The 26583-nt window shown below is 43.9% G+C and overlaps 1 protein-coding gene across 1 annotated transcript in view; it reads left to right on the top strand.

Annotated features, from left to right (window-relative positions):
• NFIC (nuclear factor I C) overlaps positions 1 to 20660 on the top strand; it is an 834580-nt gene extending 813920 nt beyond the window's left edge. Inside the window, exon 11 of the mRNA XM_044306615.1 lies at positions 19776 to 20660. Coding sequence (XP_044162550.1) covers positions 19776 to 19793 — 18 coding nt within the window. The 3' untranslated portion in view covers positions 19794 to 20660. The remainder of the gene's footprint in view (positions 1 to 19775) is intronic.
• The last annotated feature ends 5923 nt before the right edge of the window (positions 20661 to 26583 follow it).

The raw sequence follows: 26583 nt of genomic DNA, 5'->3' as shown, positions 1-26583 counted from the left end.
CCACATAGATCTGGAGGCATCTTGAAATATCCAGCGGGTCTCTAGCTGGAGTATCAGATGAGGAGGCTGTAAACAAAACTGGTAAAGATATTACCTGATTGATGTTCTGGAAAGTAGGCACCTTAGGCCTGAAGTAAGGTAAAAACTTCAGGAGTACTCTATCCTGTAGAAAAATAATGTACGGGTGATTTGCGGAGAAAGCCTGCAATTCAGAAACTCTTTTGGCTGAAGCTATAGCCAGAAGAAAGACCATCTTTAAAGTAAAAAAATTTAAAATTTACCTTCTCCAAGGGCTCGAAGGGGGGAGATGCTAGCCCCCTGAGCACTACTGAAAGATCCCACTGGGGGATAGGTTTCAGTATAGTAGGCTTTAGTCTTTTAGCTCCCTTCAGGAAGCGTTTGATGAGTGGGTCCCGAGAATGTGGCCTGTTGAGACAGGCCGAGATGGCATAAACCTGTACCTTCAAGGTAGCTGGAGATAGGCCTCTATCTAATCCATCCTGAAGAAATTGAAGTATCGCAGGAAGGGGCGGATCTGCAGACGCCACCTGTCTGGAATCACACCATGCCTCGAAGATTCTCATGATCCTGGAGCAGGCCTTCTTTGTAGACTCTGCTCGGGAATGCGACAAAGTCCTCAGGACCGACTCGGAAAGCCCTTCTATATTGGGAAGGGACTGATCAACCTCCAGGCTGTCAGGTTGAACCTGTGCAGAGGTGAGTGTCCCACGACACCAGGGTCTGCTCCGGGGGGAGTCTCCAGTATTGTCCCCGACTCATCTGAATGAGTTGGGTAAACCAGGATCTTCTGGGCCAAAACGGTATGATGGCTATTACCGAGGCCTGATCCTGACGGATTTTCATCAATACCCTCGGTATCATGGAAAAGGGAGGGAAGATGTAAGTCAGGCTGAACCTCCACGGTATTGACAGAGCATCTATCGCCAGGGGGTTGTCTTCCCTGTAGAGGCAACAGAACCTCATCACCTTGGCGTTGAACCTGGTTGCCATGAGATCCACTTCTGGCATACCCCATCTGTAAACTAGCTGCCTGAAGATCTCCGGATGCAGAGACCACTCCATGGTCGGTAATCCTCGACTTAAGCGGTCCGCTATCATATTGAGGGAGCCTCGAATATGAACGGCAGATAGATAGGAAAGGTTCAGCTCTGCCCACCGAAGAATTACCCCGATCTCTGACAGAAGGGGCAATGATCTTGTGCCTCCCTGTTTGTTTATATAGAGGACTGCAGTCATATTGTCTGACTGGACTTTCACTGCTTTGCCCCGGATCTGAGGCGCAAAGTAAAGGAGGGCTAGCCGGATAGCTCGCATCTCGCGAAGATTGGAGGAAAGATGCCGCTCCAGAGGAGACCAAGATCCCTGAATTGGGGATCCGTCCAGGTGAGCGCCCCAGCCTACAAGGGACGCGTCTGTAGTCAATATGACCCAAGCTGGTTGGGTCATAGACTTCCCTGCTGGTAGCTGAAACCACCATCTGAGGGAATTTCGGGTTTGACCGGACAGGGAGCACAGGGAATCTAGCCCTGCAGGGCTGCCGTTCCATAGGTGTAAGACCTCCGACTGAAGAGGACGGAGGTGCCATAACGCCCAAGGGACCGCATCCGCAGCCGCTGACATGAGCCCCAGCATCTTCATGAGAGTCCGGATAGAGACTCGACGAGGGACATAAAGGACCTTTGCCAGGTCCTGAATCCGTGCTCTCCTTTCGAAAATCAACCGGAGGGACATCTCCACAGAGTCGACCACGAATCCTAAGTAATGGATTGAAGTCGATGGGCTCACATTCGACTTCTGCCAGTTGATAATCCAGCCTAGGCGGAAGAGAAAGGAGACTGCGACCTGAAGATGGTGGGTAAGGATCGGAACTGAAGAGGCTATGAAAAGCCAATCGTCCAGATAAGGAATAATAGTCAGACCTTGGAGTCTCAAAGCTGCCACCACCGAAACCACCACCTTGGTGAAGATGAGGGGGGCAGAAGAGATTCCGAAGGGAAGCACGGCGAACTGAAAGTGCCTGCAAACCCCTGAGATCTGGACCGCGATCCTGAGGAGTTTCCGGGAAGCGGAATGGATCGGAATGTGAAGGTACGCATCCTTGAGGTCCAGAGTAGCCATGACGTCCCCAAGATTGAGGATATGGCTGACTGACCTTATGGTTTCCATGCGAAACCTTGTTTTCCTTATAAATCGATTGAGGAATCTCAAATCGATGATCATCCGGAGATCTCCTGTCTTCTTGGGAACCAGGAACACTGGTGAATAAATCCCTAGGCCCCTCTCCCCTGCTGGTACCTCCTCCAGGGCTCCCTTGGAAATATAGTCCTGAATGTAAGATTCTAGGACCACCTGTTTGGCAGACCCGAAGCTTCGTGTGGCGATGAATCTCTCTGGGGGGAGAGAGATAAGATCTACCCGGTACCCGGCGGAAACTATGTCCTGAACCCAGGGGTCTGCAATCAACCGGCTCCAAGAGTCTTCGAAGTGGGTAAGACGGCCCCCCACGGGAATCTGGGGGAGGGGTACGGGAAAATCTAGAGGAGACACTGCAGGGGCAGCAGGGCTTATCCAAGAGCCTCGAGGAGGCCCATAGTCAGGAGGGTTTTGCCTCCCTGGTGGGTTTGTGGGGGCGTCTCGGATATTTACGAGACGGCCCCCCCCCCAATCTCTGCGCCTAGACTGCTGCCCAGAACGACCTCCGCCCTTCTTTTCCTGTCTGGGGTGTCCCCGAAAGGGCTGCTGGGGGAGGCTCTTCCCTTTTTTATCGGAGAGCCCCTCCATTATTTTGTCCAATTCGGACCCGAATAACCTATCTGGTTCGAAGGGGAGCCCACAAAGGTTAAACTTGGATGCGTTATCCGCAATCCACGGTTTCAGCCAGAGTGGTCTGCGGGCAGCTGAAACTAGGGCCATAGTTTTGGCGGCCAGCTTTAGCTGCATCTGGGAGGAATCAACTAAAAAGTCCATAGCCAGGTTGGCTGACTTGAAGGCTGCCAGGATGTCGTCTCTTGATACGCTCTGGTCCACATCCGTCTGGATTTGATTAAGCCTAGAGCGTAGATAGGTGGCTACCTCAGTGGCCGCAATGGAAGTAGATGCGGAGGCAGCGGCCGCCGCGTAACCCCTCCTAAGGGTGCACTCTGCCCTCCGGTCTAGAGGGTCCTGCAGGCTAGACCCATCGTCTGCAGGGACTAGAGTGCGCCGGGACAACTTGGCTATAGCCATGTCCACCTTGGGAACTGAACCCCACGATTCCACCAAGGGTTTAGCCATCGGGTACATGAGTCTGAATTTTCTGGTAAGCACTGGACCCTTCTCAGGCTTTTTCCACTCTGTGCGCATCACAGAGAGGAGGGTCTCATCCGCTCTAAAGACACGCTGTGTCCGACCGGCGGGATCGGAGGACTCCCCCATGTCAACATCCTGGTCCCCCGACCTGATGGACTTGAGTAACTTCTGCGTCTTTTCTGGAGGAAAAAAGCAAGAAGTAGATTCTTCTTCTTCTTCAGAAGAAGACCCCACTGAACAGGGGGTAGGTCTTTCGACCGGTGCGACCACCTCCATGGGAGTCTGAGAGGGACCTGGTAGCCTCTCATTAAGTAGCTGAACTACTCCCTTGATGGAATCATCCACGTATGTCTTGGTCCATTGGAACATCTCCTGCATCGTGGGTTCCGTGGATGCCATGCGACAACTCTCACATCTGGAGTAAGGACAGCTGTCAACTAGGGGTGTGTTACATTCGTAACATGCCAAATGCTTCCTCTTGGCCCCAGCCTTCCGCTGATCCTCCTTAGGGGAAGCCATAGTCTGTAATGGAAGAAACAAAACAGGTCATAACACCTACAACATCAGGAGGTGGAGAAAACCAGACCTTAAGGAGGCCCACCAGCACTAGAAGAAATAGAGCTGAAAGAAGTGGAAGTACAAAACCCAAGCAAAGCAATACTGCAGGAATATCACAAAGCACAGGAGAGCTCTGGAGCTAACTTGTGAAAGCAACGCAACCAGAGCACTGACTGATGGGGTCTGGGCGCTTAAAAGGAGGAAACCCCGCCCAATGGGCGGGTTCCTGAAACGAGATCAGCACCACTCCCTTTTTTTTTTTTTTGTATATGTGCTGCCAAAGCAAGCACTCAGAAAAACCAGAGCCTATACTGGCTCTACCTAAACGAAAAATTGTCTCCCCAGACTAATTCCTAAGTCCAGGATGTCATTCTAGGGAGCCAGTTTAAAGAAAGGTGAGTTTTATACATCACTGCATCGCTTCGAAAAACCAGAAGTGACGTAGCGCACCTAGGGCGCGTCACTTCCGGAAAATGGCGGCGCCCATAGCGCCGCACACATGCGGTAACGGAGGAACGGAGGACCGTCTACAGATGATGAAAGAAGAGGGGAGGGGACGCCCCCCTCCCCAACGGTACCCCAGACCGAAATCGCCATGATCAGGCCTAAAATAAAGGCACTGAGATCCATAGAAAGCGAGCTAAGCTTTAAGGAGGGAAAAAGGAACCCTTAAGCAATCTTCAGCTCCCAGAGAGGGAGCGACACGCCAGTCCACCTGTCCAGAGGACAGAAAAAAACACGGTGGGCTAGGGGGTGATCTCCTCCCTTTCAGGGAGCTGAAGATCGTTTATTGGTTCTTGGGCTCATTAAAATTCCGCCGGTCCTACCAGTCCACAGGGGCAGTTAACCCCATCTGTGCTGCTGTTGAGGACGTAAGGGAAACTTATGTTCAGCAGTGCAAGAGAAAAGAAATTCTTTAAAAATTATACAATTCTGTCTCTGAGTGGGAATGCACCTATAATGTGAATTTCAGAACCCTCCATGATTTCTAAGTGGGAGAACTTGCAAAATCACAGGGTGTTCAAATATTTTTGTTCCTCACTGTATACACATAAGATATTGATAAAGCAAGGTTTTGCTTATTGGAAATTGGAGATTTATATCGGTCTCCGTATTTTGTCCCTTGTATTCTGTTCCTAGACTGTTGCCTTTGTTTCCTATACAACCCACTTATTCTGTGTATTATATACACTCTTCCAGTCCTTCATACACCCCACTGAAGTATGACAGACCTTGCAGGGGAATTAGGTGTGAGGTCAGGGTGTGGGCAATAGGTGGGCCGAGGTAAATACAGTTCTGGTTACTCACATAAGTGAAAATGAGAACGGCACTCTCTGGTGTAAGGGACACTGGCCAGATGGTGGTTTGAGGTGCTCTTGGTGGTCTGTATTAATGTGCCAGTGGCAAGGTCCCTTGTAGTTGTGATGCCAATAACTTTTGTGTGGAGTTACAACCATTTACTATAGTGTAAGGGCTCTTTCACACTTGCGTTCTTTTCTTCCGGCATAGAGTTCCGTCGTCGGGGCTCTATGCCGGAAGAATCCTGATCAGTTTTATCCTAATGCATTCTGAATGGAGTGAAATCCGTTCAGGATGCATCAAGATGTCTTCAGTTCCGGAACGGAATGTTTTTTGGCCGGAGAAAATACTGCAGCATGCTACGCTTTTTGCTCCGGCCAAAAATCCTGAAGACTTGCCGCAAGGCCGGATCCGGAATGAATGCCCATTGAAAGGCATTGATCCGGATCCGGCCTTAAGCTAAACGTCCTTTCGGCGCATTGCCGGATGCAACGTTTAGCTTTTTCTCAATGGTTACCATGGCTGCCGGGACGCTAAAGTGTAGTGGGGAGCGGGGGAGCAGCATACTTACCATCCGTGCGGCTCCCGGGGCGCTCCAGAGTGACATCAGGGCGCCCCAAGCGCATGGATCACGTGATCGCATGGCACGTCATCCATGCACATGGGGTGCTCTGACGTCACTCTGGAGCGCCCCGGGAGCCGCACGGACTGTAAGTATACCGCTCCCCGCTCCTACTATGGCAACCAGGACTTTAATAGCGTCCTGGGTGCCATAGTAACACTGAAAGCATTTTGAAGACGGATCCGTCTTCAAATGCTTTCAGTACACTTGCGTTTTTCCGGATCCGGCGTGTAATTCCGGTAAGTGGAGTACACGCCGGATCCGGACAACGCAAGTGTGAAAGAGGCCTTAATAGAGGAAGTGGAGTCTGAGGCAAGCAAGGTGGAATTCAAGGTGGAACATTACTGAAGATGACTTCTGATAACAACATATCCTCAATGAAGTACAGGCTCTTGTAATACATAAGAAAGCTACTGCTCAGACTAGGCTGGTAATAATGAAAGTCTTACACTGGTCAAAACGCCGGCCTGATCCTAATCCTTGCTTAAAAGTGCTTTTCTGAATCCTGAAACTTCTATTCCAATGTTGTTCTGACAGTTGGCCTGACTGTCCTCAGGATTTGAACTGGATGTGTGGATGTTTTTTGCTATCTCCTACACCATGAATGTCAAACTCATGGCCCTCCAGATGTTGCAAAACTACAACTTCCATCATTCCCTGATAGCTGTAGTATGCCCAGGCATGATGGGAGTTGTAGTTTTGCAACAGCTGGAGGGCCACGAGTTTGACATCCCTGTCCTACACCTACTACAAAGGTGCCTAATAAGTCCTCAGGTAATGACTATCTTGCTAATCCTTTGTCTTGCATAAATGTGATAATTCCTTAAATACTTGGCTGCATGCAGTTTAGACATTGATCACCCTGGAAGAGCGATCTATAGTAGTGGATTGCTCACCTCTAGGTAGAATGATTGCATCCTTTAACCCTGGACTGTGAAGCCGACAGGGACAGAGCAGAGAGGCTAGGAATATGCCTCCGTCCAGGTGTTTAGCTACATTGCTGTTGCTTTCTTGTAGGTTCATGAGAGAACTGCTTTTGACCTGAACTCTCAGTTGGATTGACCTGATCTCATCTGCACTGGTTTGGATTGACCTCAACCAGCCAACTGAATTCAACTGCCTAACTTAGGTCTGAGCTAAGCTATTTATACACACTGACACTACTCCATCTTGTGGAGAAACAAGTGTAGTGCACCCTGACTAGGCCTGTGTAAAGGATCTTTGCATATAGAATCACATTGTGACATGGAGAATATGACAGGAGAAAAAATACAAAATGCAGGCATATTACATTACATTAATACATAATTAAAGCAAGTTGCAAAGAAAAAGGGGGTCAGTCAGTACATCCCAAAGCGCAGGGGCACGTTGCTATGGCTGAGATCAACACTGTAAAACAAAACATGCAATGCAACAGCTTTTTGCAAAACAAATAAAGTACAACATTGCATAATAATTGCAAGTGCTATACTTATATTAGAGATGCTTGGCCAATCATTTTGTACAAAATTATTTGAGCCCGTCTGCCGCACTTCAAGGTGATCTCTGTAAGACGGGTTCCTAACACTAAATTCTACCTGTTATGTGCCATGACGGCTACCATATAATTCAGCGAGTGTAGGTTCCACATGCATGCTGGGCCTGCTTTAATTTCTATCATTTCTGGTGCCAAAATGGCCTCCATTATATTCAAGGAATGCAGGTACCAACATGCATGCCGGGCTGGCCACCAAATACTGCAATGAGAGTCCACAACTTTGTCTCTCCTGGTGCCAAATGGCTTCCAGTGAGTGAGGGAGAGTGAACCAAGCTATATACTTACACTAATTAAAATCAGCCTATGGGGCAGACGAGCTGAGCAGGAGTGCACGACTTAGGCTACTTTCACACTTGCGCTTGATCGGATCTGTTCTGAACGGATCCGATCATATTAATGCAGACGGAGGCTCCGTTCAGTATGGATCAGTCTGCATTAATAACTTAGAAAAATTTCTAAGTGCGCAAGTAGCCTGAGCGGATCCGTTCAGACTTTAAATGTAAAGTCAATGGGGGACGGATCCGCTTGAAGATTGAGCCATATGGTGTCATCTTCAAGCGGATCCGTTCCCATTGACTTACATTGTAAGTCTGGACGGATCCGCACGCCTCCGCACGGCCAGGCGGACAGCTGAACGCTGCGAGCAGCGTTCAGCTGTCCGCCTGGCCGTGCAGAGGCGAGCGGAGCGGAGGCTGAACGCCGCCAGACTGATGCAGTCTGAACGGATCCGCATCCATTCAGCCTGCATCAGGGCTGGACGGAAGCGTTCTGCTCCGCTCGTGAGCTCCTTCAAACGGAGCTCACGAGCGGACAGCAGAACGCTAGTGTGAAAGTAGCCTTAGGTGTCAGCCACACCTCCAGTACAAACTTCAAAGAAAAAAGGGACTTTCATTGCAGTCTTTGGTGGCTATTTGGCACCAGGAGTGGTGTGGAGTGGGCCCGGCATGCATGTTGGTACCTGCTCAAATTTTGTACAAAATGATTTGCCAAGCATCTCTAATTTATTAGTATAGCACTTGCAATTATTATGCAATGTTGTACTTTATTTGGTTTGCAGAGAGCTGTTGCATTGCATGTTTTGTTTTACAGTAATTAAAGCAAGTGTGTGCTGCCCATGGTCACGTGAGTGGGACACTGCACAACCCTCACAGATACTTATATATAAAAATTGTTTACTGATAACATGGGAATCATAAAGCAATGGACATTACATAAAGATACAGATACAACACAGTACATAGAGCACACCACCACACACAGGTGCCTCCGTTCCTGCCCTCCTGCCTGGCTCGCCAAATGTTATGCAAAATATTAATTATTAATATTTGTGATTAACATTAATAATTTATATTAGTGAACAGGTGATGCCAATTATTGCTGACTCCGCCAATTTCTATAGACACACTCTACAACAGTGGTCCTCAATCTTTTTTGCACAAAGGACCAGTTTCATGCAAGACAAATTACCCAGGGGCCGGGTGGGGTTCTGGGGCGGGGTTCTGGGGCGGGGTGTAGGGGGTGGGCGGGGCTTAGGGGGTGCTGGTCGACGCTGACTGATTCACGTGCATAACAAAATACAAGGTGCATATTAAAATATGACACTATATAATGATTACATTTATTATTTAAATGTGACTCACCATAATGCAGAATCAGTGTGAAATAGGCCTTACTATTGCATTGATATCTGTGTCTTTATTTCAGGCTAACATAACTAAACCTGAATTGGCTGCACAAAACTGACTAGGGTCTAGTGGTCACTGGGCTCTGCTGCACTGGGCTCTCTTGCACTGGGATCTGCTGCACTGCTTATATTTTCAAGGTGACATGGAAGGGGAACCTCAGGTCATTCTCCCGCTCACTCCCTCAGATACTAGCTGAAACTGGATGCCGACAACCCCCCTCCCCCTCGGGCCATCATGTTTATTTCTATTAGTGGGGCAGTGAGACCTAACCAATCCCTTTTCAGCACTGCTCCACAAGTCTACAACACACAATAACAACACTATAATAACCTTAGCTACACTAGACAAAATACACAATCCCCACTAACGGAGTGCTGCCAGCAAACGACCAGAGATGGGAACATGGAGAGGGAAGAGGGTTCACCAACACGGACACGGAAGGTAAGGTGGCGGGGAATAAGCCACCAACCGTGCCGTTAACGGTGATCCCCTCGGGACGTTCTCCCTCCGGAGAACGCGCATGCAGGCCACAAGGGGATGGCACTGCATGCTGCACCCTCTTCCGAAGGTATGCATACCGCACACCAAAAAAACACCACCGTGCAATAAAATCAGGAGGACGCCAAACGAGGCAACGGTGAAGGGATGGCGGGGAACGCCACTCACCGCGCCGTCAGAGGCGAAACCCCCAGAACGCTCTCCCTCCAAAGAGCGCGCATGTACCCCTTCCACAGACGGAGGTACATGCTTCACCCTCTTTCAAGGGAAACCACTTGAGAAGCCTCTGTGGTCATACTGTCACGGCTGAGGATGGGGGAAAATCCTCAGCCGTGCGATGCCAGAAGATGTTATGGCTGCTCGGCCAGGACAACAGGATAGGGAGCAGGTCACCTCCTACAGCGTCCCTAACCTGACCCTAACTCCTATCTGCATGGGCCGACCTTAAAAGGTAGGAGGACCCATGCGCAGGAACCTAGGAGCCCTGACTTACCCTCCGTCCGGTCCCTAGCTAGGAGTCAGGGTAAGACAACCTACTCCTCCTAGGCACGGAGGAGCAGGAGTCTCAATGGCCAAGCTGCTGGGAAAAGGGGAACACATACTGCCTTACGGGTATGACAGGCGAACTAGTAGTTCCACCAACCTGCCACAGCCTTGCTGACTGGATCCCTGTGCAAACAGGAATCCAGAACCGTAAGCTGCACAAAATCACAAGGAAGGTCCCAACAGAACGTGAACGTCCCATCACACACAAGAAGACATAAACATAATGACAATAATGGTTATGACCACAGGGGTGGCTCTCACTGGCAGGTAGAAAATACAGGCGGCTGCTCCAGCTAAGCGTGGCTGAAGCAACCTCCAGACCTAGGAAAACAGTGAGGCTTTATAGGCCAAGAAGCCACACCCCACAGTCGGACACACCCAGTGAGACACACACACACATACTGGGAAGGGAGTTAACCCTTTCAGCACCAGAGAAGGGAAACACCAACATAAAGAGAAAGTGTCCAACACTAGAACACACTGTGGCTGTTGCAACAACATGGGTGGCAAAAGTGTCCTGGGAGTCAGCCCAAAGGCCGGGACACTGCCACCACATGTAAACATCACCAAACGTTGCCACGGACAACCACAGTGCAGGAAAGGTGTCAGTGCACACCACACAATACACAGAGTGCACACAGACAAACAACAGTGCATACATGCACGCACACAAACTCCAAGGGAACCGCACACACACCTGTTGTCCGCGGCAACCGCACTTGAGGCAAACAACATCATGCCTCAAGCTGCGGTTGAAACAACAACCCAAACCGCAGGCAACTGTATGCGGCTCCCAAGGAGTCACGGCCATAATCGTGGCCGTGACAATACCAGGTTTAGGGGGTGTATAATGGTAATGCAGGAGTTAAAGCAGGGATGATGGCAAGGCAGGGGTTAATGGCTAGCGAATGTATTGTAGGGAGATAAGGAAAGGGTTAAAACATTGGTGGCAGTGTCGGGGTTAATGCAGGGTACCAGAAAATGCTGAGTATTGTAGAGAGATAAGAAAAGCGTTAACACATTGGTGGCAGTTGGGTAGGCTATATCAATGCAGGGGGAAGTGCATGGTTTAACCACGTTACATTCGGGCCATTTCCCCCTTCCTGACCAAGCCATTTTTTGCAAATCTGATATGTGTCACTTTATGTGGTAATAACTTTAAAGTGAACCTGTCACCTCCCAAAAACATCCCAAGCCAGCAGCAGTTCCTGAGAGTAGCCAGCAGTGTGTTTGTAATGATCTTTTTTTTTCCTGCAGGCAGATGAAGCAGAAGCTGTAAAAACCTTCTTTAATCCCCTGCCGGCGCCCTTCTAATCAGGCTTGAACTCACAGAGGCAGCGGCCTCTTTGCTTCAAGTCACGGTAACCACGCCCCCCTCCCTGCACCTTCGCTGTGACTGACAGCTGGCAGTTCGGCAAAGCCTGCCGCGGCCTCTTTGCTTCAAGTCACGGTAACCACGCCCCCCTCCCTGCACCTTCGCTGTGACTGACAGCTGGCAGTTCGGCAAAGCCTGCCGAACTGTCGTGCATAAGCGCTGTCAATCACAGCGAAGGAGCAGGGAAGGGGACATGGTTACCATGACTTCAAGCCTGACTAGAGAAGCGCGCCGGCAGGGGATTAAAGAAGGTTTGTACAGCTTTTGCTTCATCTGCCTGCAGGAAAAAAAAAGATCATTACAAACACGCTGCTGGCTACTCTCAGGAACTGCTGCTGGCTTGGGATGTTTTTGGGAGGTGACAGGTTCCCTTTAAAACGCTTTTACTTATCCAGGCCATTCTGAGAATATGTTCTTGTCACATATTGTACTTCATGACAGTGGTAAAATTGAGTCAAATTTTTTTATTTTTTATTATAAAAGAATACCAAATTTACAAAAAAAAAAAAACATTTGCAAATCGCCAAATTTCTATTTCTCTACTTTTATAATAGATAGTAATACCTCCAAAAATAGTTATTACATTACATTTTCTATATGTCTACTTTATGTTTGGATCATTTTGTGAATGTCATTTTATTTTTTGGGGACGTTAGAAGGCTTAGAAGTTTACAAGCAAATCTTAACATTTTTCAGAAAATTTCCGAAACCCACTTCATAAAGGACCAGTTCAGGTCTGAAGTCACTTTGTCAGGCTTACATAATGGAAACCACCCAAAACTGACCCCATTTTAGAAAGGTATTCAAAACTGATTTTACTAACGCTTTTAACTCTTTAGAATGAATGGAAAATGGAGATGAAATTTCAGAATTTCACTTTTTGGGCAGATTTCCCATTTAAATATTATTTTTTTCTACTAACAAAGCAAGGTTTAACAGCTAAACAAAACTCAATATTTATTGCCCTGATTCTGTAGTTTACATAAACACACACGGCAGGGCGCAGTGGGAAAGGAACGCCATATGGTTTTTGGAAGGCAGATTTTGCTGGACTGGACAAATCTCCCATTTGAAGATCCCCTGATGCACCCCTAGAGTAGAAACTCCAAAAAACTGACCCCATTTGGGAAACTATGGGATAAGGTGGCAGTTTTGTTGGTACTATTTTAGGGTACATATGATTTTTGGTTGCTCTATATTGCACTTTTTCTGGTGCAAGGTAACAAAAAATAGCTGTTTTGGCACAGTTTTCATTTTTTGTTATTTACAATGTTCATCTGACAGGTTAGATTATGTGCTATTTCTATAGAGCTGGGTACGCGACAACGCAACAATACCAAATATGTTTTTTTTGGTTTGTTTTAGTTTTACATAATAAAGCATTTTTGATAAAAAAAAAAATTTTTGTGTCTCCATAGTAACATAGTACATAAGGCCGAAAAGAGACATTTGTCCATCCAGTTCGACCTGTCATCCTGCAAGTTGATCCAGAGGAAGGCAAAAATCCCCTGTGAGGTAGAAGCCAATTTTCCTCACTTTAGGGGAATAAAAATTCCTTCCCGACTCCAATCAGGCAATCAGAATAAATCCCTGGATCAACGATATCTCTCTAGTAGCTATATCCTATAATATTATTACGCTCCAGAAATAAATCCAGGCCCCTCTTGAATTCCTTTATTGTACTCACCATCACCACCTCCTCAGGCAGAGAGTTCCATAGTCTCACTGCTCTTACCGTAAAGAATCCTCTTCTATGTTTGTATACAAACCTTCTTTCCTCCAGCCATCTTTTTTTTTTTTTTGGACGACTGTCTTATGTAGGGGCTAATTTTTTTTTCTGGTATGAGATGATAGTTTGATTGGTACTATTTTAGGGTGCATATGACTTTTTGATCGCTTGGTATTACTTTTTGTGATGTAAGTTGACCAAAAATGGCTTTTTTGACACACTTTTTATTTTTATGGTGCTCACCTGAGATGTTAAGTCATGTAATTTTTTTTAGAGCCGGTTCTTACAGACATGGTGATTCCTAATATACACTACGTGCAGAATTATTAGGCAAATGAGTATTTTGACCACATCATCCTCTTTATGCATGTTGTCTTACTCCAAGCTGTATAGGCTCGAAAGCCTACTACCAATTAAGCATATTAGGTGATGTGCATCTCTGTAATGAGAAGGGGTGTGGTCTAATGACATCAACACCCTATATCAGGTGTGCATAATTATTAGGCAACTTCCTTTCCTTTGGCAAAATGGGTCAAAAGAAGGACTTGACAGGCTCAGAAAAGTCAAAAATAGTGAGATATCTTGCAGAGGGATGCAGCACTCTTAAAATTGCAAAGCTTCTGAAGCGTGATCATCGAACAATCAAGCGTTTCATTCAAAATAGTCAACAGGGTCGCAAGAAGCGTGTGGAAAAACCAAGGCGCAAAATAACTGCCCATGAACTGAGAAAATTCAAGCGTGCAGCTGCCAAGATGCCACTTGCCACCAGTTTGGCCATATTTCAGAGCTGCAACATCACTGGAGTGCCCAAAAGCACAAGGTGTGCAATACTCAGAGACATGGCCAAGGTAAGAAAGGCTGAAAGACGACCACCACTGAACAAGACACACAAGCTGAAACGTCAAGACTGGGCCAAGAAATATCTCAAGACTGATTTTTCTAAGGTTTTATGGACTGATGAAATGAGAGTGAGTCTTGATGGGCCAGATGGCTGGATTGGTAAAGGGCAGAGAGCTCCAGTCCGACTCAGACGCCAGCAAGGTGGAGGTGGAGTACTGGTTTGGGCTGGTATCATCAAAGATGAGCTTGTGGGGCCTTTTTGGGTTGAGGATGGAGTCAAGCTCAACTCCCAGTCCTACTGCCAGTTTCTGGAAGACACCTTCTTCAAGCAGTGGTACAGGAAGAAGTCTGCAAGGTAAGAAAAACATGATTTTCATGCAGGACAATGCTCCATCACACGCGTCCAAGTACTCCACAACGTGGCTGGCAAGAAAGGGTATAAAAGAAGAAAATCTAATGACATGGCCTCCTTGTTCACCTGATCTGAACCCCATTGAGAACCTGTGGTCCATCATCAAATGTGAGATTTACAAGGAGGGAAAACAGTACACCTCTCTGAACAGTGTCTGGGAGGCTGTGGTTGCTGCTGCACGCAATGTTGATGGTGAACAGATCAAAACACTGACAGAATCCATGGATGGCAGGCTTTTGAGTGTCCTTCCAAAGAAAGGTGGCTATATTGGTCACTGATTTGTTTTTGTTTTGTTTTTGAATGTCAGAAATGTATATTTGTGAATGTTGAGATGTTATATTGGTTTCACTGGTAAAAATAAATAATTGAAATGGGTATATATTTGTTTTTTGTTAAGTTGCCTAATAATTATGCACAGTAATAGTCACCTGCACACACAGATATCCCCCTAAAATAGCTAAAACTAAAAACAAACTAAAAACTACTTCCAAAAATATTCAGCTTTGATATTAATGAGTTTTTTGGGTTCATTGAGAACATGGTTGCTGTTCAATAATAAAATTAATCCTCAAAAATACAACTTGCCTAATAATTCTGCACTCCCTGTATATATATATACTTTTTTTTATTTGTTTAAGTTTTATTTAATAATATAATTTTTTAAACAAAAAAATTATGTTTTAGTGTCTACATAGTCTGAGAGTCATTTTTTTTTTTTTTTTCGGGCGACTGTCTTAGGTAGGATATAATTTTTTTCAGATGAGATGATGGTTTGATTTGTACTATTTTGAGGTGCATATCATATGCACCTCAAAATAGTACAAATCAAACCGTCATCTCATCTGAAAAAAATGATATCCTACCTAAGACAGTCGCCCCCAAAAAAGACTCTCAGACTATGTAGACACTAAAACATGATTTGTTTGTTTGCTATTGCACTTTTTGTGATGTGAGGTAACAATGGCTTTTTTGTGGCACAGTTTTATTTTATTTTATGTCATTCACCTGAGAGGTTGGGTTATGTGATATTTGTATACAGCTAGTTGTTACGGACGCAGCGATACCTAAAATTGTTTTATTTAACTATAACACAATAATAGCATTTTTTAAACAATGTCTCCATTTTCTGAGGGCTATATTTTTTTATTTTTTGAGATTTTCTTATGTAGGGGATCATTTTTTGTGTAATGAGGTGACTGTTTTATGGTAGCATTTTGTGAGACATACGCCTTTTTAATCACTTGGTGTTGCACTTTTTGTTATGTAAGGTGACAAAAATTGCTTTTTTTGACAGTTTTTTATTTTTATCTTTTTATGGTGTTTATCGGACAGGTTTGATAATGTGATATATTTATAGAGCTGGCCGTCACGGATGCTGCAATACCAAATATATCTATTTTATTTTTTCTATTTTTTTATATATTTTTTTAACGTAATTGGGGGATTTTTTATTTTATTTTTATTTTTTACTTTTTATTTTACACTTTGTGTCCCCCATAAGGTCAAACAAGACCTATAGGGGATATTTGACTTCATTTTATTTTACTTTTTTCACTATTGATTTTCTCCTGTAACTGGAGCTTACATAGTAGCACTAGTTACAGGGGAAATACACCCCCCAGAGAGGCTGTACAGCAGAATACAGTGTTGTACAGCCTCAGTGCAGGGCTTATTGAGGTATGTGAAAGACCTGACAGCTTCTGCACTCTTTTGGCCACAGCAGTCACATGACCACCGGGCCGGGACAGGAGCATAGCGCTTCCTGATCTGTATAGACAGAGCTCGGTGAGCTCCCTGTATGCAGCGATTTAGAAGGTAGGGACACCTGGGAACTGTCTCTTCCTTCTCTCTGGAGGTACTCCAATGCTCATTTGTCTAGGGGTTGGCTCGTTTTCCAGGGGATGATTCTGCTTATGCTCGTTGTCCTGGGGATGATTCTTGCTTCTGGAGTTGCTTGGCTCAACTGCCGAGCGCTCCACCACAAGACTAGTTAAACCCGGCAGGATGCGCTCCTGATCAACCCGTGCTGCAGGCAGTGCACAAGGGCTGGCACGCTGATATGATGTTATCGCACCAGCCTGCGCATTCCGGCACTTCCAGGCAGAGGATTGCTTTGATCATTCCTGCCTTTGAAGTGGTGGTGTACCTTCGATGGAATGGGAGCATACTAATATATAGTGAGGCAGTGACAGGCCTCACGGCTGCTAGGGGAGAGATATGGCAGGAGTTTGCATTTCTTCGCTGTCAATCAGCAGGTCAGAGACCGCACCAGGTGGAACAATCAGTCTGGGATAAGAGCCCAGTCCAGACTGTTAGGAGGAGGAAGAGTCTGTGTGCAGCAGAGGCTTGGGAAGGCTCTGTACAGGTGGGCTCAGCCGAACTGGCTGAGGAGCCACGGGGCTAGGTGTTAGCCTGAACTTTGGGGGACTCCGCAAGGTCTTGGAATCGAAGGTCGCTAGGCCAGAGTCAGGAGGATTGGATTGTTAGGCTGGGAAAAGCCGCATGTTCTACCCGTGTGTGAATGGGGCTTTCAGTGAGGTAGGGAGGGAGTCCTCTTGTTTAGTTAGAGCCCAGCTGGGTAGGTGTTTTATTTGTATTGTTTGTTTTGGTTTTGCTGAGGTGCCAAATAAAAGCAATGTTTGGCCCCTAACCCTGTGGTCGATGAAGATCATTGTGAGAATGACCCCCGAATAAGAGGCGATCCCTTACAATATGTTTATTAAGTTTGCGTACTTCTCATGTATTAGTTGTCAGTCAAAATGACAATATGCTTTATATTTTAGTCCAGATGCTGCATTTGTCTTGTTGATTCATAGACCTATTGACAATTTGTCAACAGACTTACTTCTTTACCCCATAATTGAGCTCCTGTAATGTTTAATTCCGGCTGCACTGCATTTTGGGTGAGTACTGCGCTGGTGGAGCAATTAAATCAAGGCCTGGACAAGGTATTTAGTTCACTAGGCAGAGCTGGAAAATTGCGCCACCCCCCTTCCCCTCCCAACTCCAAATCAATTCACCTTTACCTAACTGATTCAAAAAAGAGATTTGAACACATCTTATAAGATGCAGTCACAGGTATACCCAATGTAAATCAACTGCCTTAGAAAGTGACACCTCCACGGATTTCAATAGTTCAATTTCCTTTTCTGTCCATTTGGTTCAGACCATAATGTCTTTGGCCAGTGGTGTACTACCCCCTCTGCTATATAAAAAGACAAGAGGATTAATAAATCGCTCATGATAGATGGGGGAGCTGTGGTAGGTTTTACATTAGGGCCAGATTGGGTTACACCTCTGACTTGACTCATTGCTTCTGCCATCCATCCCCACCTTCTATAGCAAAGAACACCTCATCCAGCTGCCCATTTAACAAGCCCATCCTGTAGTTTCCACCAATACTGAACCAAAAAACATGACTGCAGAACTACAAAATGATGGGACCAAAACCAAACTTTAGGCATCAAACCCCAGACCAGTCCCCAAATACAGACCCCAGATTAGCCCCACATTCATACAAACTCCAGATAAAACCCCAAATTTATACGGACCACAAATTCATGTGGCCCCCTATAACCTATTTAATTTAAATGCAGACCTCAGATCAGGCTCCACATTAATGTGGCTATCTATAACCCTCATCCCACCATCCCTTAAAGGGGATCTCAAATGAGACCCTAAATTCATGTGACCCTCTAAATCATCATATCCCTGCAGACATCAGATCAGACCCCAAAATTCATGTGCCCCCCTAAGCCCTCTTCCCTCAGATCACTGGAGACCTCAGATCAGACTCCAAAATTCAGTAGCCCCCCTCCAGACAAATGTGAACACTGGCAACCCAATGGCTCGTGGTTAGCACTGTTGTCTTGCAGTGCTGCGAATCTGACCAAGGACAACATCCGCATGGAGTTTGTATGTTCTTGTGTTTCCTACAGGTACTCCGGTTTCCTCCCACACTCCAAAGACATACTGATAGGGACCTTAGGTTGTTACCACCATTGGGGACAGTGTGATGCTAATGTCTGTAAAGCACTGCAGAATATGTCAGTGCTATATAAGAGAGTATAATAAATAAATAAACCCCAGAAAAACAGTGTACAGACCTTGATAAATCTCCCCCCCCCCCCTTCCCGCTTCTGAGACCCCTGCACATTTCAGATCAGACCACAACATTCAGGAGCCCCCTCTCCCTCAGACCTGTGCAGACCTCAGTTCAGACCACAAAATTTAGGAGCCCCCCCTCCTGCAGACCTTGGGCACCTACCTTCACCTGCCCATCGTTCCGGCCCTGAATTAAATATGTATGACTACTATTGAGCAATATATAGAAATGCTAGTACAAATTAAAACTGTGCTGCTTCCCATGACACCTAGTAATAGTGTGGCTTATAATAGAGGACATGAAGGTAATTGCAGATTTTGAGATGGCTTGCTGCGTTCTATAGGGAGGTACTCCACATTTCCACCAAACTCGTTTCTATAAATCTGCCTAGTAATTATTTACCGCTTAGCTTAACATGTACACCTCTGTACAGGGCTGAGATACTCTAGTAACAGGTTCTGAATTTTCTCTCTGCTCCGACTTTATAAACACTCAGGGGATCATTTATTAATCATAAATATGCCTAATTAGGCGTATTTGTGTTGCAGATTGCAAAGTAGGTGTGGTGGGTAAGGGGACATTTAGAAGTGGTAGTGGATCCGCCGAAGTTATGAAGAGGTATGTGCCTCTTCATAACTCTGGCGGATCCACCGCCAGCACATGGGCTTATTAATAAATGTGCCCCTCAATCCTTATCTTACTGATAAGAATGTAGCTTAAATAAGTGTTTATGAGCGCTTTGTAAATTAGAGATAAGGGTTATTAGATTAGGCACAAAGTGAAAGTAAAAAGTACAATTCACACAGCTAGACAAACAGTTAACCGTTTGTGACAAAACGGCTCAATGTTTTTGCATTTTACTAATTTTTGGCCCAAAATGAGTAAAATGCAATCATCACATAGCCTTTAAATAAATGTTTATAACATTTTAGTAATTTAGAGGTTTATTAGATGACCAGAAGAAAGTGAAAGTACAATTCACACAACTAGGCTTAATAAAGAGTCAAGAACATTTGTAAAAAAAAATCTTTTTTGCCCCAAATAAGCAGAATGCAATCATAAAAAAAATTGTCCCCAAAGGTGTACATAGCCTTTAAGGAACATTAGTCGTGTGACACAATGTTTTGAATAAAACCAGTGCCTGCTAAGTGTAAGATGCTCTCATTCTGTTGATGCTATTTATTTCACAATGTTAAAGCTCAAATTTCAATGTTCTCTTCCCTTTCCTTCCCCCTTTTTTTTTTTATTTTTTTTTTTCAGTCATGGTACTTGGGATAGCAGCCTGGCCTACCTCCCATCCACTGGAACCAGCAGACATAAAACAAAGGTCTCTGCAAAGTTTCATATCCAGGACAACAGCTAAAAGTGTATTTTTTAAATAAATATTGTTCCCACAACAAAGCAAATAATAAATCAGTGATATACTCCAGAGGTCAGTGGGAGATGAACAAGTGATAATATACTTTGATGGTCTCATGCAACAGGATGTCTTAGAGCATTTGCTCTTGCATTATGGATTTTGAGAAAATATACATGTAACGGTATATGATTTAATATTCTTTTAATCTTAACCATTTATAAAAGGGTTGACTAGCCAACCAGAAAGGAGCAGGAAGAACAAAGATCTTCCTGTATGGATATACTTTATTATTGTTGCTATTATGAATTATTAATAATATTATTATGCAATTGATATAACCTCATTGTTTATTTCCTATGCTTCCTCGCTGAAAAGTTTAACTGTTCTTGGCTGAAGGACTTTGATTTATGACAGCTTGCCATTTGAGGGATATACAAAATTTTGTGGTATGCAACCAGGTTTTGTTTGTAACGAAAGGGTGCCTAGAAAACTAGCTACATACATACATACACAGTAACATAGTACATAAGGCCGAAAAAAGACATTTGTCCATCCAGTTCTGCCTGTCATCCTGCAAGTTGATTCAGAGGAAGGCAAAAAAAAAATGATTCTTGTCACATCCATCTATGATTGTAAACCAGTGTACCAATGATGTGTTTAAGGACCTGGCACACAGTCTGTGTTCTCATCTCTACATTGTGGAGATATATATATATATATATATATATATATATATATATATATAGAAAAGAAAAATTAAGAAGCAGCACACAATATAGTTTGGGGGTGCAAAATTCCTCCTAAAGGACCTGAGACCAGGGTCCCGGATGTAGATAAACAATGAAAAAATAGAAGGCAGCACTCCAAATGGTGAAGAATGGTGGACGCTTTATTCACCCAACCAGCAGCAACGTTTCAGCTCTCACAATGGAGCCTTTGTCCAGCTGGACAAAGGCTCCATTGTGAGAGCTGAAACGTTGCTGCTGGTTGGGTGAATAAAGCGTCCACCATTCTTCACCATTTGGAGTGCTGCCTTCTATTTTTTCATTGTTTATATATATATATATATATATTTTTAACACCCATGTTAAAATTACAGGTTTTTGTCATGTAAAAACTTTGTCCACCTTTAATGTCACCTATAATCTGTATAATTCAATTGAAAAACAAAGTGAAATCTTTTAGCGTGGAAAATAAAAATAAAGAACTAAAATAATGATGAGCTTACAGTACATGCATAAATGCACATCCTTAAACTTATACTTCGTTGAAGTACCACTTGAATTTATGACAGCATTCAGTCTCTTTTTTGTAGGAGTTTGGGTTGGCTATGAGCATGACACATCTTGACTTGGCAATCTTTGCCCACTCTTCCTTGCAGAAGCACTCCAAATCTATCAGATTGATGGGCAGCTCCTGTGTACAAGCCTCTTCAAGTCAACCCACAGATTTACAACTGGATTCAGGTCTGGGCCCTGGCTTTGATTTTTTTTTGGGGCGAAGCCATTCTTTTGGAGATGAGCTTTGAGTTGTTGTAGTGTTGAAAGGTGAAATTCCTCTTCATAATCAGCGTTTTTTAGCGGAGGCATATGGTTTTGTGGCCAAATTGATATTTGAAATTATTCATAATTTCCTGCACGTTAAATGTGTTGTCCAAGTTATTTTTATTGATGAACTATCCTCAGGATAGGTCATCAATAGCAGATAAGCGGGGGTCTGACACCCTGTACTCCCGCCTATCAGCTGGTTGAAGAGTAGGCGTGTGCCGTGCCAGCGCTGCCTTCTCTTGATTGTTTATCTGCTCATGGGTATGGTGTCCTTTTGGTGATGCACAGTGTTGGCTTTGCGCCACACATACCTTTGGAAATTATGGCCAAAATGTCCGACCCTTGTCACATCAGATCATAACATGTCTTCCCATATGCTTTTAGCAGAATTGATGTAGGTTTTGGCAAAACATAGCCTGGCTTGGATGTTTTTCTTTGTAACATAGTAACATGATAACATATTTTGTAAGGCTGAAAAAATCCATCCATCCATCCAGTTCAGCTTGTTATCCTGCAAGTTGATCCAGACTTGTAAGAGAAGGTTTGGGTCTTGCAACCCTACCCCAGAGCCCAGACTAATGATGAATACAGGAGATTCTTGTCACATGCGGTATCCAATTAGTACTTGCCAGAAATTCCTGCAGCTCCTTGGTAATATCACTGTGTGCCAAATCGATCAGAATCACTTTAAATGATGGCAGTTGTGTGCTGACTACTGTTCAACATGTGTAAATATGATTAGCTAATTCTGGACACAATCACATTCCCAGTTAGTGCTCATGCACACAAACATATTTTGTTTCCATGTCCATTCAGTTATTTTTGTGGATGGGTGGTGGATGTTTCAATGGGTCCGCAAAAAATGCGGACAGCACACCTTGTGCTGTCCGCATCCATATGTCGGTTGTGTAGCACCACAAAAAAGATAGAAAATTTCCAATTCTGTCTGTTTTGTGGACAAGGACAGGCATTGTTACAATGGATCTGCAAAAAAAAACCTGATGCAATACGGATCTCACGCAGAAATCATCTGTATTTTTTGCGGACCGCAAAATACATACAGTCGTGTGCTTGAGCCCTTATAAGAGGGTCTTCACAATTATGCGTCAATTTTTTTATTTATTTTTTCTTATTTTTATTTCCCCCCTCTAAATAATTTTAGGTTGTTTTTCAATTGAATTGTAAAGATTATGGGTCACATTGTAGGTAGAAAAAAATCTGAAATAATTAGTTTTGGTCTGACCATAATGCAATTCTAGAACGGAATGCCTTTAGAGGTATACTGTTATTCAGTCCGTCATAATAGAAATTTATGGGCTGCAAAACAGATCCGTCCCGTTTCTGTTATGGGTTATGGTCTGTGGTAACAGAATCCATAACACAATTCACCTTTTAACACCAAACGAAGTGTGAACAAATTTCATAAGCGGAAATTTGCTCATCTCTAATCCCTACTATATTTCAAGAATGTGAAATGTCAGAATAATATTAGAGATAATTATTTATTTCAGCTTTTATTTCTTTCCTCACATTCCCAGTGACACAGACATTTACATACACATGTTTAATATTTGGTAGCATTGCCTTTAAATTGTCTAACTTGGGTCAAATGTTTTGGGTAGCTTTCCATAAGCTTCTCACAATAAGTTATTGGGATTGTGTTCTATTTGTTCTGACTGAACAAATTGCGCAAGTTTTTGAGTTTTGTAGGCCTTCAGCTTTTCAGATCTGCCCATTAGCTTTAGATAGGATTGGGACCCACTCAGTTCCATATTGAAGATGACAGTGCCTTCACTTTGTTATTCTTAACCTGTGGTCCATTTGGAAGACCTATTTGTGCCCAAGACCTTCCTAGCTGATATCTTGAGATGTTGCTTCACCACTTCATTTTATTATTGCGCCATCTGTTTTGTGAAGTGCAACAGTCCTTCCTGCAGCAAAACTCCCCCACAAAATTATGGTGCCACACTTGTGCTTCATGGTTGGGATGGTGTTCTTTGGCTTGCAAGCCTCCTCTTTCATACATAACCATGGTCATCGACACCAAATAGTTATCAGACTAGACGACATTTATCCACAAAGTAAGATATCTGAGGGAGATTTATCAAACTGGTGTAAAGTAGAAATGGCTTAGTTGTCCATAGAAACCAATCAGATTCCGCCTTTTATTTTTTAACAACTCCTTTAGAAAATGAAATGTGGAATCTGATTGGTTGCCATGGGCAACTAAGCCAGCTCTACTTTACACCAGTTTGATAAGTCTCCCCCGTTGTGTCTATTTGCAGTTGTAAACTGTAACCTGGCTATTTTATGTCAGTTTTGGAGCAGTGGCTTCAACCTTGCTGAGTGGCCTTTGAGTTCAAGTCGTGACATTGTATTCTGGAATTTTCCAAGCTATGTAAACTTGAAGTATATAAAATTCACAGCCACTGAGAATGTGGAAAACTGAAATTAATCATAGCCTCTAGTATTAGTCTGACATTTCACATTATTGAAATATAGTTAAATGTCAGGATTTTTTTATGAAAGTGGCTAAAGGGTATGTTGTACACTTATACTTATGACTTCAACTATTATATATATATATATATATATATATATATATATACACAATGGGAAAAATGCCAGCAGCACACCATGGATTTCAAAGGAAAAGCGTGCGGTTTATTCAACCAGTGTCGGGTAGCAGCGACGTTTCAACCGCTTGTTGCTGTCTTTCTCAAGCTTGAGAAAGACCGCAACAAGCGGTTGAAACGTCGCTGCTACCCGACACCGGTTGAATAAACCGCACGCTTTTCCTTTGAAATCCATGGTGTGCTGCTGGCATTTTTCCCATTGTGTGTGTATATATATATATATATATATATATATATATATAAAAAGAGAAAAAACCACAGGCGGCACCACCTAGCGTACAAAGTGGGTGCAAAGTCCAAGCATGGCAGCAGGTGCTTACCCAATCGTAGAGTTGAAAAAATTGGACTGCACTCCAAGCGTATCCTCAAACAATATGTGTTTATTCACCCATATATGGCAAAGCGACGTTTCGGCTCCAACTGAGCCTTTCTCAAGCTTGAGAAAGGCTCAGTTGGAGCCGAAACGTCGCTTTGCCATATATGGGTGAATAAACACATATTGTTTGAGGATACGCTTGGAGTGCAGTCCAATTTTTTCAACTATATATATATATATATATATGTATATATATAATATGTGTGTTTTATCAATGTTCTGCCATGGATTGCACTTTCATTTATGCCGAATTTATATGTATGTGTTCATGTGTGTATGTATATAGAACCATATATACCGTTGTAATATGCTTTGCATATATTACAGTTATTTAAGATGCAATGACTTGCATACTTCCCAAATTTTAATATAATCATGGATAAAAACATTTAAAGGGGTTTGAAGCTTTGAACATTCCTTTGAAATAAGCTAATCACAAATACATGCCAGTACCTGGCAGTTATTCAGTTTCCCTGCAGTGCCAGAAAAATTAAGCATTACACAGTGCCCATTTAAAATCAATGGATTGTCTGTGTAATGCAGCACAGGTCCAGAATAAGAGAGTGGCACTTTTTTGGAACTACTCTGAACATTTGTATTCCCTCAGTGGACTCAAAATTGCCTAATAGGATGTAGAAACAAAATAGTTTTATGAACTAGATGCCCCTTTTTGGGAATAAAAACTAATTATAAACAAAAAGATTTTCCCCTAATACAATGACTGTTCGGATCTCTGTTGCTATCAGAAATGTCTCCAGGAAAGGACAAAGAGAAATATTTCCAATTGAAAATCATTTAAATTGTAAGAACTGTCTTGTCTCGGATTAAATTAAATTGTTGTGTTAACCACTAATGGCGGAGTAAAATATTATGGCAAGATGGATAAATGTTCTGACAGATGGGGCAGATTACCAAATCATGTTTAGTACCAAAGACATAAAGATTATTAACTATGATTGCATAGTTACCAGCTTGTCCACTATACAGTGACAGGAACTTTGTTGTTCCAGCACCTACTTTCAGAGCTGAAATGAAACACCTGGTCGCTGGTGGTATGAAGTGTTGGAACCCTGACGCTCTGATATTGATGGTCTATGCTGATGATAGGCTATCAATATCGGAATACTGGACAGCCCCTTCAACTATTCTTATCAGAAATAAACACACACAAGAAATACACAGTCGAGTCACATTACGATGACCACCTCCTATTTTTTAGACTTGGCAGTGCCTAGCTCATGAAGGACATCACTTGTCGTTAGCTGGCTTGGTGGGTGGGTAAATAAGGTGTGTGATAGGTTGTCTGCACACATATTCCTCATTCCGGTCATGGATAAAAGGAGTGATTATCAGTTGTGAAAAAGGTATGATTATTGGCTTTTTGGGGCCAATGGTGGCAGTATTTCTGAAACTCTACAATTTGTCAACTGTTCACATGCTGCTGTGGTGAAAGTGTATAGTGAAGGGACAAGTGGCCCCAATGCGAATAAAGTGATATGGAAACTGCAGAGCGCCACATGCCATTGATGTGAGATGTGAACGTCGGCTATGAATGTGCACAAGGGCAGACTGGCATGCTACAGTGTAGCAGCTTACCACCAAAATGAACCAGGGGCTACCAGACGTGTGTCTAAATCAACAGTTCAGCAAACCCTACTGTGTTTGGGGCTCTGGATCAGATGGATGGTCACTGTATCTCTGCTAACGAAGTAGCATCAGTAGATAATACTTACATTTTTGTGGCAGTATCACAGTTGGACCTCCGCTGATTGGCAAAGGTTTGTCTTCTCTGATGTGTAATGTTTTCTGGGTGGATGCTGGCGTGTCAGGCGAGAAACATCAGAGAACAAACACCCTGTTGGAAGTGCACAAGCTGGTGGTGGCAGCGTTATGTTCTGGAGAATGTTTTTGTGGCATTCTCTGGGCGCACTAATGCATGTGAAAGGCACTCTCTACCAATTTGGGTATGAATCCATCCTTGCAGATCATGTACAAACATGCATGCTAATTGTATTTCCTGGGGTGCAATGAATCTTCCAGTAAGACAATGCTATATGTGACACAGAAATGTCCAACATTGGTTACAGCATGAACAAGACTTCTGAGTACTATCCAGGCCCCTTAATTCTCCAGACGACTTGAACCCAAT

The sequence above is a fragment of the Bufo gargarizans genome, chromosome 1 (assembly GCF_014858855.1).
Source record: "Bufo gargarizans isolate SCDJY-AF-19 chromosome 1, ASM1485885v1, whole genome shotgun sequence".
In the NCBI taxonomy this organism is placed as follows: Eukaryota; Metazoa; Chordata; class Amphibia; order Anura; family Bufonidae; genus Bufo; species Bufo gargarizans.
This window is presented reverse-complemented; position numbering and strand designations above follow the sequence as displayed.